Source organism: Melospiza georgiana, chromosome 1 (assembly GCF_028018845.1).
Source record: "Melospiza georgiana isolate bMelGeo1 chromosome 1, bMelGeo1.pri, whole genome shotgun sequence".
NCBI classification, from domain to species: domain Eukaryota; kingdom Metazoa; phylum Chordata; class Aves; order Passeriformes; family Passerellidae; genus Melospiza; species Melospiza georgiana.
Genome location: NC_080430.1, coordinates 85,856,175 through 85,868,262, shown reverse-complemented (window position 1 = coordinate 85,868,262; position 12,088 = coordinate 85,856,175). Strand labels below are relative to the sequence as shown.

The 12,088-nt window shown below is 40.9% G+C and overlaps 1 protein-coding gene across 1 annotated transcript in view; it reads left to right on the top strand.

Moving 5' to 3' along the window:
- Window positions 1-12,088, top strand: part of GRB10 (growth factor receptor bound protein 10) — a 144,542-nt gene that overhangs the window by 58,190 nt on the left and 74,264 nt on the right. The window contains exon 3 of the mRNA XM_058034783.1: window positions 2,661-2,754. Coding sequence (XP_057890766.1) covers window positions 2,661-2,754 — 94 coding nt within the window. The remainder of the gene's footprint in view (window positions 1-2,660; window positions 2,755-12,088) is intronic.

Below are 12,088 nucleotides of genomic sequence, written 5' to 3'. Positions count from 1 at the left end.
GGCGAAACAGGCGGGGGCATCAGCTTTACAAGGGCAGCAGCAGCAGTCATTAGTCACTGCAACCTCTGCCTCTGAAAACTTTGATCTACCTTTCCATGGCTTTGGCTTAACTTTGTGAGTAAGGCCTGTGGTTCTCAGCATCTTCTGGTACAAGATGTAAGGTGATTCCAGAGAGGGTGTATCCTCTTCCTATAAATTTTTGGCAATTGCTAATTAAAAAAAAAAAAAAGAAAAGTATGGTTTAATTGAAGAGTTATGGCCCTGGAGCCAGATGAAACCTTGAAGTAAGGTCTCAGTTAAGTGTTTGTGTGTTACTGCTGTGGGAAACCCAAATGAAAAATCATGCATCTCGGCCCCATTTCACCTTTATTACTACCTAGTATTTCATGAATCTTGCCTTCCAGAAGGGACTTTTATATGTTGGGGCAACTGAAAACACATTTGGGTATGTGACAAATAGCTTACAGCTGGTTTTCTTGTTCCAACTTTTATTTCTTTTGGGGTGCCCTGTTGCTCTTCCAAGCCAAGAGGCAATCTGTCACTGCATCTGACATTGTGACTTCTTCCTGGGAAGTGTAACTAATGCTGCTAAACTGCATCTGTGAGGTTTTAGCTACCCTAAAAATTGGTCATGTTGTATTTCATGGAGGGAATTGCACAGAGAAAAGCTCTGGGCTGGGGAGGGATGTTCTGCTGAGTTATCCATGCCTGTGATGCTTACCTCTTAGCCTTTGTACTGAAAACAGTCAGCTTCAACATTAAGTTTTGACTGAAACTTTTCTAGATAAGCATCTCCTCCCCACTGTTGCCCTTGGCACCTTGGAAAAATTACAACTGAACTTTCTGAGGAACAGATTCATAATTTTGTATGTAATTTCTGCAGTTGCCTTCTTATGCTGCAAGTCCCCAAATTTCCTGCCTCAGATTTAAAATGGACATGATGTGGGTCAAGTCAGTAATGGCTGTGTGCCATTCCAAAGAAAATGAGATAAATCCAGTGAGAATGACTAGTGCTCCAAAAGTACTTTTAATGTTACAATGTGATACCCTGTGGTTGCAAGGGATTTGATGAAAACAGGAGCTTGTGAGTTGCTTGTTCCCAGTAAGTGTTCTGTTAGCTCCAGTGGAAGAGCTAACAAATACCACTGTGTTTCAAGGAAGTAAGAACAAAGACAGTTGTGCTGATAGAAGGTCTTATGTGGTTTGGGGTTTTTTTGATTCCTGAGAAGCAATAACAAAAACTCACGAGATTAATGAGATGTGCTGCATGAAACAACAGCCAGTGTTGTGAAAATCAGTGCAAAGAATGTAAAGAGCTATAAGGGGAGATAGCCAGTATGGAGGCACACGTTTGAGTGGTCCCAGTTGTATCTGGCATAGATAGATGGATGCCATTTGTATCTTATCATACAGTGTTTACTCATAAAAACCTTCCTTGGTCATACCACTGTTGTCAGTTTCTGTGTTATAAACGCCTGTAGGCCCCTGAACTGATCCCTGATGGTGATGACACTTGAGAGCAGTGCTTGAGTACTTGAATCAAAGTTCAAGCATTTGCTGAGACAGTCCCTCTGATGAAGAGATAATTTATTTCATATACTGTGTGTAACTATATAGAGTTCTGGTCCCCAAACACTACGTCCATTATGATTTTGAGCATTAGCTGGTACTTTGTCAGTGCTGGACTGAGGGCTCATGGTTGTGCGTAGTTGAAGCGCTGCTCACTGTGTGCTTGTTTCTGCTTTGCCCTAATTACAACGTCATTTGCCATGAAGGTGGTTCCTCTGTTTTGACATAAAAGCAGGTCATGCCATTGTGTATTTAGCCCACACTTGGGGCACAGTGGGATCATGTGTGTAGTCACGTATATCACAGCAGCAGCTTATGCTTGGTGATACATCTGTGCAGACAACTTTGCTCACTTTTCCATACCCACCCTTAACTGGTGTATGCAAAGGTATGCCAGTTTTGTAAAACCACGCACCTGCTTTAAATCTCATTCTTCTAAAATGTGACTTACCTTGCTTTTCCTATTTTCTTGTTCATATTTAAATTTTCCTGATTTTTCCTAGTTGTCTTCTTTGGCAAGATCTGTGAGAAACTGTGGTATTTTAAACTTAGCCAAATTCAGTTTGTGTTAAAACTTCATGAAACTTGATCTTGTGAGAATTCCAGTGTGAAAAAATAACAGGTTGGCATCCAGAGCCATGGATGTTTATCTAAACTGAACTTCTGATTTCTCTTGAGGTTTAGTAGTTCACTACTGAATCTGTTTCAGTCCAGTTAATTAGTTACAAAGCCCTAAGCCACAGACTTGGAATTAAAGAAAACAAAGCCCCAAGCCTTTGCATAATTTGGTGCAAGAAGAAACTTTTGTTAAACTAGGAAGTGCATTTACATCACTGTTTCTCCATTTGAAACGCAAACTGGTGTACAGATGAGCACAGTCATTGATTCTGGATCCATGCCACACGTATCAATGTGACAGCCTAGTGTCCCCCTGTGATCTGTTCCCCCACCTTCTCTGACATTTGGTTTCTCCTTTCAGAGGCATGGCAGGGTTTTTTGTATTGTATTGGTGGTTTGACTCCATGTGATGTAGCTTGCAGGGAGTACAGAATGCCTGGTTTTGATGAGATATTGTGCTCTTCTGTTTTTAGGACAATGTAGATCAGACTTCAGCTCATGGCCGGCGGGATCTGGTGGAACCGGGTTTCCAAGAACCATCTAACCGCATCTCCCTGAACCACCAAGGTAAGGAACAGTGCCTGGAAATCTAGGCTTTTCAGGCAAGTGCAGGCATTGTTTTGCCTCCATGGCTGTTTCTCCTCATTGGGTGGAAAAGAAAATGTTCTGGATGGTTGGAGAAGGAGAGCTGAAGAAATCGGTTTTTGTCACAACCGTCCTTTGAGCTATGAGTGAAAGTGACAAAGGACTTGCATCTCAGACCTTGTAGCCCAAGATAGATTACTATCCTGGGGGATAGGGATATTCTCCATTCTCACATTTTTTGAGCGGGGAGGAGGAACATACTGACATTAAATTCAACATTTTTAATGTTAAGGTTGCATTTAAAAAAATCTTTGCCATAAGACAGGCTCTGGCTCAATGTTTGCAGTAGGAGAAGGAAAAAAACCCAACACGTTTATTTGCTTTCCATGGCAGAAATCAGCTCATTTGTGAAAAGATAGCCCTGAACTAGATGTTGTAATGCAGGTGTAATAGTTTAAGCTTCTGTAATTCAACAGGACCATTCATAAAAAGCTAAAACAAATCTTAAAACTCTGTCTTCACTGATTTCTGTCTGTTCAGAGACCTAAAGGACAACAGTTACTATTATTACAGAGACTGTTCAGCTCAGCTTTATTGTTTTAGGTTTGAAATAATTGATAATAGTATTCTTTTAAGCAGTGAACCCTCTTATCCTCAGGCTTCCTGATGGTTTAATTTGAAACCAAGCCCTTGAAGGTCATCTTCAAATGTTGTTTCATCAGAGCAACAAATAATAGTAATGCAGACAGAACTAGACTATTGAAACAAAAAAAGATTATAAGCATATTACTTAAAATATTTGCCAAACATGACGTGCTTAAATTTTCCTTTTCAAATTCAGCTTTTTTTAATTTGTCAAGGGCATCAAGACTCAAATTTCATGACTTGTAGATTATCAAGACAATTAAAGTTGCACAAACAAGTCCCAGAGTGTAATGAGGATTGTATTTTAACTTGTTCCCCTTTCCATGCTCCAGGTGTTCTGTGTTTTCTAAAACTTTGTTTGCAATTGAAAAGAGAAGGCAACAGGTTGCAATGCAATCCAGTCTAAAACTTACAGTGGCAGAGGCAGTGTATAGTGGCATGTTTACTTGCACAGAACACATTTTAGAAGTTCAATTTTTCATGTGTTTTAGAATTAATAATGTTTGTTGTATTATTTCCACCTATGTCAATATGTCCAAATTGTGGAACAGATCTATACATGTGACCTCTGAAGCTATTTGTAAATACCTCCCTTTAATTAAGGGATTTCTGTGTTGGGGGGAGCACATCCTGTGTGGTCTGGGTTCATGTGTTACAGTGCATGTGTCTGCAGGTCTGCTTTTGAAGTCTGAACATTTATAGAAGAAATAGGTAATACTCTGTTTGGATGGCAGAACACCAGCTTTGCAGCCTGACATTTCCCCACTTCCTTTTCAGATCCTTCTTTTCCTCTCTCAGTATTGTTGTACTGAAAAAGGATCCTGACAGTGTCACCTGACATGTGGCTCAGCCACTTTGAGACAAATGTTCAAAATAATTTAGGAAACAGCTGTCTTTAAAAAAATTGATTTGCATAAGGGGTACTGGCAGTTCAATGCTTGTTGGTCAAGCAAGATCCATTTAATGTTTTGCCCTGGTACTTTTTGAAGTAAAGATTTCTTATGCATCCACAATTTGTTTGGGATTTTTCTTTTTTATCAGCTGACTGACAGCAATCAAATCCACTGTTTCTAATATATTTCTACTTATTTTGCTTCAGTAAGTACATGGTACATTATCAATCTTGATGCTGTTGTGTCAGTGGTCTGGATTAAGAACTGGAACCTAAATGCTCAATGGTGGCCTTTACTGCTGAGCTGGCCTGTAGGAGCTCTGCCTTTTTGCAGTGTTGGAGGGGGAAGCAAGGTCCCTGCTGCTTTGGTACCCTCTTGGAAATGGAAGTGGCCCTAAGTGTGATGTTGTGTCATGTCTTGAGTGTTTGCTCTGCCCAAGTAGGAGCATCTATGCTCTTTTCATAGCGTATGAAATAAATATTCTTGTCCAAGAACTTGAATGTACAAGTATTTTTAGAGCTGGCATATATTCTAGAATTCCAGATTAATGAATAGAACATAGAAAAATACTACATGAAGAGCTTCAGCTCAGGGAGTTGTGACATGGTCTGAGCTAGCTCCCAATACAGTCATGTTAGTCACACAGTAAATAGGAAGATTAGATTATTAACATGAAATGGATTTTTACGTTCTGTGACCGCTATTTGCTTTGGTTTTTGTTATTCTTAAACTAAACTTTGTTATCCATTACTTTCTATTAAAGCCTGGCTGGCACTGACACTGGTTTAAAGCTTAAAAGAGTAAACCCGTATCCAGAAGCAACTTGCAGAACCACTGCAAATTAATGTTTGGTGGTATGCCTTGATTATGTTGATGATAAAGATGTTTGGAACAGACTATGACAATTTTTTGCTTCCAGTTAGAGGCAACATTACTTGCTGATTTAAGCACATGCTTATTAGAAGACCTGAAGCTCTCTGTGATTGGCATAAGCAGAAATTGGGAAAGGATTAGAATTGGCTAAAATAATTCCTGTTTAGGTTTTCTTTGCCTTTTTTTCTTTAGTGTATTGTGTTAAACACTGCAGCTGAACTTTGAGCAGCCGTAGTTGTTACGTTGTTTTATGTGTGCACTTGCAGTTCACACCTGACCACGTTGCTCAGTGAGCACAGCAGATTTGCCAGTTTCTGTTGAACATTAACTTGTGGTCATTTGCTTTTTGCTGGGAGAGCTTTCGGTACAAGCACCTGCAGTTCTGAACCAATACTGCTTTCCAGAGCCTATAAAAATGGTGATTAGCTTCTTCCCAGGCATCTGAATCCCTTTAACACAAACTGGAAAAAGAGCATTCAAGTGGAGACTGAGATAGCCCTGCCAACTGTCCCCATGTGAATAAGCCCTTTCTTGTGAAGGGTATTTCAAGTACGTGTTTCCTGCTGAATCACTGTTTTTACACAAGCAGATGCTTTATAACTCTTCAGCTTCTTCTTTCAAAAGAATGTCTTGTAAAGATTGGGGAGCAGAAGATAGTTCTGTAAAGTGAGGAGTCTTTAGAATAGGAGGATTTAATGTGAAACTAATGTGCAAAATTGAGTGCAGATGGAATAGTATTTTTTCCTGTAAATAGTTTTTGTATAGGCATGCTAGTAAACTTGCTTACTTTAACAATTAGGTATTTTATATCTAAGCCATTATTTAGTTTATCACTTTTCAATGATTCTGCTAATTGGGCAAGTTTTGTTAAGGTATTAAATACGAAGAGTGTGAGCTATGATGTCTTTCCTATATTCCCCATAGGATACTTCATAAATCAAATGTAATAGAAAAGAACAAGCTGTCTTGCTGAACAATAGTAGTATCCACTAATGTAAAGGAACAGATATGCTTCATAAACCTATGAAAAGCTACAGCCAGCCAGGATTTGGCATTTAATAACCAGCAAGTCTAAGTATTTCTGGAACAGTCCTTCCAGAAGCTGTAGTAAAGCCTCTAGGCTTGAAGGAGAAAAATGTGTCTAAACTATGTGGCTTTTTTGAAGAGGAAAAGGTAGGAGGTGAAGATACAAGCAAAACAATTATTTACCATCTTCAAAAACACCAAGAGGAAGTGAGAGGTAACGTCAGGTATTGTTATTTTCAAAACCTTTTCCTTCTCACTTTGCAAAAGATTCAGCAGTCACAAATGTTTAAAATTTTACAATGACAAGTTTTCTGCAGTGTGTAGCCTACAGTACTGGTACTCTGTCCATAGTTAGAGGCAGAGCTGGGGCCCCACAGTAGTGATTTTACTTCCAGTCCTTCCATTCACACAGGGATGCCATTTGCAGGCCTTCCATAGAGGTGATAGGCTCCTGCATTTGTTCTCCTTTGTCCCTTCCCAAATGGTGCTTCTGGTTCTCCTCTCTCCCTCAAGGACCCAGGCAGTGCAGCTCCTGTTCCCCTTGGCTGCTCTGTGCTGCTGCTGTGTGATGCCACCAAATTTAACCTTGAATGTGTCTCAGTAGCAGGGCAAAGCTATCACGTAAATTTCCCTGTGCTACTGTGGAAGAGCTTTGCTATATGAATTGTGATGGCAGAATGCCCTATGCTACAGAAAACTCTAAGCCCAGCAGAATTTGTTGACTCTTGGACTTCAGGGGTTTTAACCTGCCCACCATGCCATTGCTGTTTCTCTTCTTGCTCCATACTTCTGGTGTTTTCTTTGTTGATGCATATTTTGGAGCTCATTTTTTTCTGTTTGTTTTTCTAGCAGGCAGCAAACACTGCCAACTTCAGTCCCAGATGTGAAGTTTGTGGGCAATGCTTTTTATTGGTAGTTGACATGTATTTTTTGAGATTGCCTAGCCACTTCTTATTCAGAATTTTAAAGCCAGGCATAAATTAGGTACATTCTGTCACCTTGTCTTTTAGTAGAAGTATTAGACATGAAGTGCTGGCACCTTCTGTGTGTATGTACTCATGGGATGATTGTCAGTTTCCGTATAAATGTGTTTTGCCATGGGTCTGTGATGAAAGATTTATCTTCCTTTTATTAGTGCATTCACACAAAGTCTTCCTTTCCCGAGGTGGTCTCAGCTCTTGCTGGACTTGGTGCTTTTTATCACTGCAGTTTGCAGACAGAGCTGAGCTGAACCTTGTGGTACCTCTGGCTCCACAGCCAGGTAGCTCCAGCAGCAGAAGGGAAATGGTGACAAGGTTGTTTTAGCCAATAGCTGTCCTTTCTTAAAAGCCTTTGGTCTCTCTTGGTTGGTGATGGTAGGAAGTCTTGCCAATAGTGAGACAATGAATATGCTTTGCTTGTGGATTGGATGAGCACTAGATTTCCTGCCTGTATGTAAAGACCAGTGGCTCCCAGTGAAACTGGAGGGATCCAGGGCATCTGCCAAAATTTGCATCATACTGCAGCCGACTCTTGCGGTGGATGCTGTCCTATACCTTGCTGGCTAGTCATTAATACATTATTTTTAGAGTGACAGTAAATGTCAGCATGGTGGAAACATCCCTTCAAGCACACTGGAACAGTCCTGTGCCCAAATCGCTATAAACCCGTGTAAATACAGGCAGACGTTCGAATGAGCATGGGTGTAGGTGAAGTATTACAATGCCTAAGAGTCAGCCCAGAGAAATAATACTGTGTAGCACGTTTTTTCTCCACCACTGTTGTTATTACTTGCTTTTAATATATTTTCTTTTGTATTTGCCTCAGGATAGACATGGGAGGTTGAGGCGATGTTGTTATTCATTCTGTAGCTAAGGAGGAGTGTGTTTAGTAACAGTCGGTGCTGCTTCTGAAATGCTTCAGTTGTGGGATCTGACTGGGATGAGTTGGTTATCTGGTGTGTCAGAGCTAACCCATGTTTTTGCAGAATCCAGCTGGTACTGAATTGAAAGTGTAGAATGAAAAACAAACATTGTTTGTATTTCAGAGACAATGCTGCCAGACATTCATGAATTCTGATGCTTTGTATAAATGTTGTTGTCATTGTCCAGCCTTAGAAAAAAACCACCATTAGTGCCAAAATGATTTACACTGACTAATCTTACGGGGAGAGCGGAGGCCCTGCTTCCTGCCTAGCTCATTACAGTACCTTTGTCTTCTCTTGGAGAATGCTTCCATTTATATTTGGTGATGAATCTTGTTAGCATGGCTACTAGGAGGGCACCCATAATAGCTGTGTAGAAGTTTAACTTCCCTCATTAGATTAGTTTCCAAACCCTTGGGCTGACAGAACTCTGGAAAAAAAAATTATGAAAAGAGAAGACAGTAGATTGGTGTTCAGTACAGATTGTTTCAGAGATCTGCAGCGAGCTGCAGGAGACGCATGAACTGAACTGATTGAGTTTAGCTGGAAGACTCTGTGCATAATGTAATAAAGATTGAGTGAAAACAGTGAAATGAAACAGACCAAAAGATATTTAAACTGTAGCATATTCAAAGAAAATAAATCATAGGTAACTGATAGATTTTGTTTCATTTTTATTGTAATTTTTAATTTTATTTTTTATTTTATTTTTTATGTATCAACTTTTTAGTATCAGCTTGCAAATCATCAGTTTTTGACATATTTAAAATTGTGTTCCTCTAAAGCCACATGATATGAATAAAAAACATTGTAATATCTCATAGTTAACAAGCATGGTATTTTAAGCCTGTTTATAATCTCAGTATTCAGTGTGTCAATCTGTTGAATTTCTCTGACAAGACAGGATTCAGCTAATTCAATGCAGGGAAGGAGCCCACTGTCTTGTTTGTGTTGGGCTTGCCTTGGGGCCTTTGTTCATTGGAAGTTTTACAAGGTGAAATGTAGAAAAACTTAGGAATTTTAAGTAAGCCTAAACCAAGAAGTACTACAATATTAATAATTAATTTAAGCCTTTTTTTTTTCTGTGGCCTATGGAAGAATGGTAAAGTTATTGCCAGGTTTGCAGTGACCTTCTTGCTGTGCTGGAGGAAGATGGTTGCTGGGGCAGAGCAGTTGCATTGGAAGGGCTAGTGGAGTTGGACTATGTTCCTTGCTCAAGATAGACCATTAGATGCACCATACTCATCCCTCAGGGACTGAAGCTGTATGGGTGTATGACATCTGAGATAGTGCTTTGGGATTTATTTTTTTTTTTATACTGCAGATAGGTGTTCCTCCAGCTTCTCTTTCAAGATTTGTATCTGCTGTTACCATGGCACAGAAGGGAGTAAATTCACCAAGCGTTAATTCAGGGTAATTAGAGGCTCCTCTCTTGTTATTGTTAAATTCTTGTCTAAGGCTTTGGGAGGGGAGGTGTAAATTGGGCTTCTGGGTGATGAACTTCTCTTGCTTCTTTGCAGATCTGTCTCAGAAAGAGGGCATTTACTTCCCTCACCCCTTATGCATTACTCATTGAAAACAGGTTAGCTTAGTACTAGCATAAGTGTACAGCAGTGACTCTTTAAGAAACTCGCCACAAATCAAATAGAGAGAGTAACTGCAAAATCAATTGTAAAATCAAATATCCTTTTTAATTTGCTTTTGTCTTTAATATTAAAATATATGCATTTCCTGCTTCCACGGAAGAAGAGCAAATCAACTGTTCTTTTTGCATCCTTTGGCTGGGTAATGCAAGAGGCAGCATAGGATGATCTCTCTCTCTGTTGGTGGGTGTGCACTTGGGGGCATCTGGTGGAAACTCCCTCCCTGTGCTGCAGCTATTGTGAGAACACAGCTCAGGGGAGCAGCACGATTTGGGGGTGTTCTGGTTCCGGGCAAATTTGGGAGAGAACCGCCAAAGGGGTTCCTCTAAAAAGCAGATTCAATCGGCCCCTACCCCAACTGTTTTGGGAAAAATCCTTAGAGAAAATGTGGAAAAAAGCTGTTTATTTCACAGGCAAAGCATTCACCAGCACAAAAACAAAACAACAACCAAAAAAAAATTGAACAATACTGGACAACAAAACTCCTTGCTGCTCCAAAAGAGATGACAAACTCTGAAAGCCCCCTTGGCGGGCTGCAGCTCAGCTCACTCAGTCTCTTGTCAGTCCCTCTGGCACTGGAAATGCCATGGCCGAGGCCTGGCCTGGTGGGCCACAGATGTGAGTTCCAGGTGCTCTGCTGAGTGTTCAATCCAGAGCAGGTTTAAACAGGTCCAAAGAAAAGAAAGAAACCACAGTCCAGGGAACTTCTTTGCCTCAGCTAGCTAAAACTAACTAAAAAAAAAAAAAGCAAAGGAGAGCTGTGTTCCTCTGTCTGTCCATCCATAGACAGCACAGTCCAAGAGCAGGAATGTGGAGGAGTGAGAGCAGTGTCTGAAAACAAACTGCGTGCTTTTTCTCTCCCCCCTTCGCTCTCAGAACCAGTCTGAAAGCGCAAAACTTTTATCCAGCATAACCAGAACAAACGACAGGGGATACAAGGATCATATGGCCAGCTCAGGAGAGGGGGCTCTCAGTGAGCAGCTGGGGTGCCCGGGGTGGGCACCTAAACCCGCTGGTCTGCTGGGAGTGTCTGCAGGAGGCCAATGTTCACATCATGGATTTGCTGATGTTTGGCAGCTCCCCCAGCTGTGTGCCAGCGCTCTGAGGTGATGCCACTGGCAGCACAGACACTTTCTGTGCCACTGCCACCACTGCAGAGTGTTGGGTCACGCAGCCCCTCAGTGGGCAGGCGCCTGTGTGCGGGCAGCGGGCTGCCATGGCCACAGCTGGCTGGTGGCTCCTTGGGAGGAAGGGCTCCTTGAACGGGCTGAGAGAGGGCTCCTGGAGGGGAGCAGCTGCAAGCCCTTCATGGGGTGATGTTGGTCCAGGCATTCCCTTTCTCGGGCTTGAGCTCACGGCTCTGACGCATCTGTTTGAAATGGTGTGCCTGGGGAAGTTCAGATATCCGAGGGAAACCCGTGGCTCAGTATCGACCTCGTGATGAGGTGTTTCTCCCAGGTATCAGAGCTGAGCTCATTTCTTGTGTTTATCTCACGTCTTCCATGAGGGAGTTAAAGTCTGTTATCCTATGGGCGGTGCACTCCTCCTCTGTAAGTGTATTTGCTTAGCAAATGGCACCATTCTATTGCTAAAGCAGTTAAATGTGATAGATTTCACTATTTTAAAAATAATTTTAAATAGTAATTTATACTGTCCAACAGGCATTGGGCACCTCTGGTCTCTGATCTTCCTCTGCCTACTGGGCAGCATTTTTTCTTCCATTTGAGTTAGTGGTCCAAAATTGAGCTTAGTGATCTGAAATATCCTCTTCTAATTTAATCAATGAAAGGTAACTGTAAAATCATAGGATGAGCTCTTATGTTCTCTGGCATAACTGTATTGCCTTTATGTTTTCTTTTGTAATCTGACTAAAATTCTACTGTCAACATGTTAGAGCAAAAGGATGGAAATTAGTAGTATAAACACAGACTCTTTTGATAGCTTCTGGATGACATTTTTAACATGGCTGAGTTGAATTCTTGCCTGTGTTACTACACCCTCTTCCTTCACATTTTTGGATTTTGCATATTCCCCATTAGGGAGAATGTTTTAAGTGTATTTAGCTTGATGTAAGAAGCTTTTGAACCTTTTAGTGAAGGTGTTATAGCCAAATGTCAAAACATGGCTGTGGGCACTTAAAATAGTCCAGTACTAATGAGCTAAGAAAGTTGATTTATTATGTAGCCTGGCTTTTTATCCTGCTATAACAATGACAGTTGTTCAGTAAAAACAGTGTCTCTGCAACATCAGAATATTAACTTTGAATTCTGACACCTTATCCAAAATCAAATTCTAAGTTCAAAAGGTAGTTTGATATATGGAAGGGGAAGAAT